The sequence below is a fragment of the Phragmites australis genome, chromosome 19 (assembly GCF_958298935.1).
Source record: "Phragmites australis chromosome 19, lpPhrAust1.1, whole genome shotgun sequence".
NCBI classification, from domain to species: domain Eukaryota; kingdom Viridiplantae; phylum Streptophyta; class Magnoliopsida; order Poales; family Poaceae; genus Phragmites; species Phragmites australis.
This window is the reverse complement of record NC_084939.1, coordinates 20,947,499-20,951,005: the sequence shown is the minus strand read 5'-3', so window position 1 is coordinate 20,951,005 and position 3,507 is coordinate 20,947,499. Positions and strand designations below refer to the sequence as shown.

The 3,507-nt window shown below is 51.4% G+C and overlaps 1 protein-coding gene across 1 annotated transcript; it reads right to left on the bottom strand.

Annotated features, from left to right (window-relative positions):
* Window positions 1-1,342: 1,342 nt before the first annotated feature.
* Window positions 1,343-2,892, bottom strand: LOC133899923 (shewanella-like protein phosphatase 2). The gene has a single exon (XM_062340961.1). The coding sequence runs from the start codon at window positions 2,818-2,820 to the stop codon at window positions 1,543-1,545; it is 1,278 nt and encodes a 425-aa protein (XP_062196945.1). The 5' UTR covers window positions 2,821-2,892; the 3' UTR covers window positions 1,343-1,542.
* Between the last annotated feature and the right edge of the window lie 615 nt (window positions 2,893-3,507).

Here is a 3,507-nt window from a genome sequence, read left to right as displayed (position 1 = left end):
TTGCTTGCAGCATCATCAATCGTCGGCTATGCAATTTGCCCAAACGAAAACCACTCTCAACGTTGATGCCAAATACGTTGGCTTCGTAGAAACAAGGTTATTTTGGGATTTTAGACAACAGACACCGCCGTATTTAAAAAAATAGACAACATGTTGGCGTATTTACAAATTTAGCATCCGTATTCGGAACCTCAAACGCCGAAAACTAACTTTCGGTAACTCAGAATCCGAAAACAGCGGTGTCTGAAATGATAATATGGCATGAAATGATAAAAAATATATATACATGGAGCATTACAAAGACTTAATATTAATATGAGAACCAAAATTTTGTGCATGTTGCATTATTTTTATTCAAATTAAATTAAAAAGAGAATATCACATGAAATGATAAAAATGCATATAAACGAAGCATTATAAAGGAACTTACTTTTACACCAAATAACATAGGGATGAAATATTTTTATAAATTAGTATATCACATTATAACAATATTAGTGAATTTTTCTAGATTTTTTAGAAATTATTTGAGGCATTAAATATTGCTAGAATTTATAAAAGTTGATTTATTTGGAGAATTCTAATTAAATATTGGCTCAGACTTTGTGGACCAAACTAATTAAAATGGGTTGCTGGTGATCTCTAGTTTGATCATGAAAACATTTAGAGTTTTTTTACTATTTTTGTATTTTCAAAAAAAATCGTGAATTAAATAAAAAACATGCACTTTTATACACTTTTGCTTGCTAGCTTCTTTCCTGTATCTTCCGGGCGCCGGCGCATGGAGAGGCCGTATTCGGCAACTCAGTTACCGAATACGGCACTGTTTACAGTGTTTTCGGCAACTGAGTTGCCGAATACGGTGAACAGTATCGTATTCGGTAACTGAGTTGCCGAAAATTGTGGGGCCGGGCTGTTTTCGGATTCTGAGTTACCGAAAGTCAGTTTTCGGTGTTTGAGGTTCCGAATACGGATGCTAAATTTGTAAATACGTTAATATGTTGTCTATTTTTTCAAATACGGCGGCGTTTGTTGTCTAAAATCCCAAATTTACCTAGAAACAAATGATGGCTTCAGCTCATGACTTTGGATCTCGGACCTGAGTTAGGCAGCATAGCCAGTACAGGCTTCACCGGGAACTTGGCTACTCAATGAAATTTTCAGTATTTTCCGCAGGGTTGGTGACATGCTGAACAATAGCCACTCAGCCACAACAGTTCTACAGAACTCCTGTTGATGCTATCCAAATGGAAGCCAAGTTGTTCATTATTATCGGCGTCCACAGCAACACTGCAGATATACACAAGTAAACACTAAGAAAATTTCACACATTGGCCAGTAATTGTGCATAGCAGTAACAGATTAGCACATCCAGATAAACACTGGCAATTGTTGTAGATTTTCCTTTCTTTCGTGGACATCAATTGTTAATTCCACCAACGATTTCTACAACCAATCCCTCCCACTCCTACACCCAAATTGACCATGGTAATCCCAATTCGGAGTTGGCAAAACAATCTCTAGCATCAAGTTACCCCTAAACTAAGCCTTAGCTTCTACCTCTTTCAACCCATGACTCTCCCTCACCAGCAATGCAAGCCCATCTTTTACCTCCCCCCTCTTCTCGTTCAACGCCTTTGCAGCCTTCTCTGCCTCTTGCTTCCGGTACTGCCAGGCCTCCGCGGGAGGCGTTGTGATCACCGAAACCTCCGCACCACCCCCATTGATCTCAAGCACCTCCGGCAACCCATTCCCGCACCCCCTTGAGAGCCCGACATCGACCCTCACAGCCTGCGCGCCGCACACCGCATTGATCCCCTCTGTCTGAATTGTGTGCCCCATGACCATCCTCTTGACCCCCGGGATCATCCCAAGCACCCCCTCAAGCCTCTGGCAGTCACAATCGAAGCCGTCAGAGAACCTCCTGAGCCAGACCACGGCGTCCCGGCCGCGCACGAACTCGGGCGCTCTGGCATTGTCGCCGCCCTCGCCGCGGATCCACTCGCTGACCTCGGCATTGATTCGCTCGAGGCCGTACTCGACGTTGGCCTCGAGGAGGCCGCCGTGAACGAACACCGAGTCGCCGACGACGAGCACGGTGGGGAGGTCCGCCAGGAACCGCCGCGCTATGGGTCCGTCGGGCCGGAGCGCGGCCAGGCGGGACCGCATCCCGTCCCAAAACTCGGGCTTGACGCCGGGGAAGGACTTCGGCATGCCGAGGAAGGGGTTCTTGGGCTGAGGAAGAAGGTCCGTGCAGCGGCGCTTGATGGCGAGGCCCGCGCGGTACCATCCGGCCCAGGCGGAGAACTCCTGGAGGCCCTGCGGCGTGGCGAAGCGGAAGTCGCCGGAGACGTTCATGACCTCGTGGTTGCCGAGGATGGGGAGGAGCGCGCCGCCGCGGGACTCCGCGGAGAGGGCGAGACGGCGGAGGAGGTAGAGGAGGCGGAGCTCGTCGCCGCCGCGGTCGAGGATGTCGCCGAGCTGGACGGCGAGGGTGGGCCCCGCGGCCCAGAAGGTGGAGGCCGAGGCGGAGTCCGCGCCCCCAGAGGAGGTGGGCGGGACGAGGCCGGCGAGGCGGAGCGCGGAGAGGGACTTGCGGAGGTCGCCGTGGAGGTCGCCAATGGCGACGAGGCGGGAGGGCGAGGGGAGGAAGGTTGTTGGGGTGGTGGGAGGTGGAGAAGGAGAGGATGGGGCCGGGGAGGTGGAGGTGGGGAAGAAGATGCCGGAGACGGCGAAGTCGACGAAGGAGTCGGCGAAGGCGGAGACGGCGGCGGGGAGGTCGCCGCAGGTTGGGACGTCGGGGGACGCGGCCGCTGCCATCTTGTTTGGGCTCCGTCCAGTCGATCAGGTTTGGTTCCTGGAGATTGACTGCGGGGAAATTTAGGATTTTGCCACTCTCGCCGTTGGCGTTCGCTAAAATGCTATCGGTGAATATAACTACATTAAAATGTCACTCTCGTCGATGCCTACCTCGCTACAAAACCATCATCCCTTTTTCTCCTCAATTTTTTTTCTTTTTCGGCTAAAATGGAGCATAGATGGACTGTTTTGCCCCTAGCCGATTGACAACTCCACTCAATTTATTTTCTCTCCGCCGGCACGCAGGCCCTAGGCGCTCCCCGGTGCCTCCACTGCAGCGCTCCCCGATGCCTCCACTGCTGTAGCTCCAACGGTCTCCACTGCAGCAGTTCCGACGCCCCTCCCCGACGAGATCCCCTTCCCTGAGCGCGCAGGAGACGCCCACCGCTCCCTCCTTCCATCCGAACAGGCCCGCCTCCACTAGGTCGAACCCAAGCACTGGACCAACGCAGCCGCCGGTCTCCTCATCGGTGTTGGTCGCCTCTGCTGCCCGAGGGCAAAGCAGTCCATCCATGCTCCATTTTAGCCGAAAAAGAAAAGAAATTGAGAAGAAAAAAGGATGATGGCATTGTAGCGAGGTGGGCATCGGTGAGAGTGGCATTTTAACATAGTCGTGTTCACCGATGGCATTTTAGCGAGCGCCAACGA

Excerpts from the sequence above, each read along its gene's own strand:
- LOC133899923 (XM_062340961.1), bottom strand. The coding sequence starts at position 2,820 with ATGGCAGCGGCCGCGTCCCCCGACGTCCCAACCTGCGGCGACCTCCCC.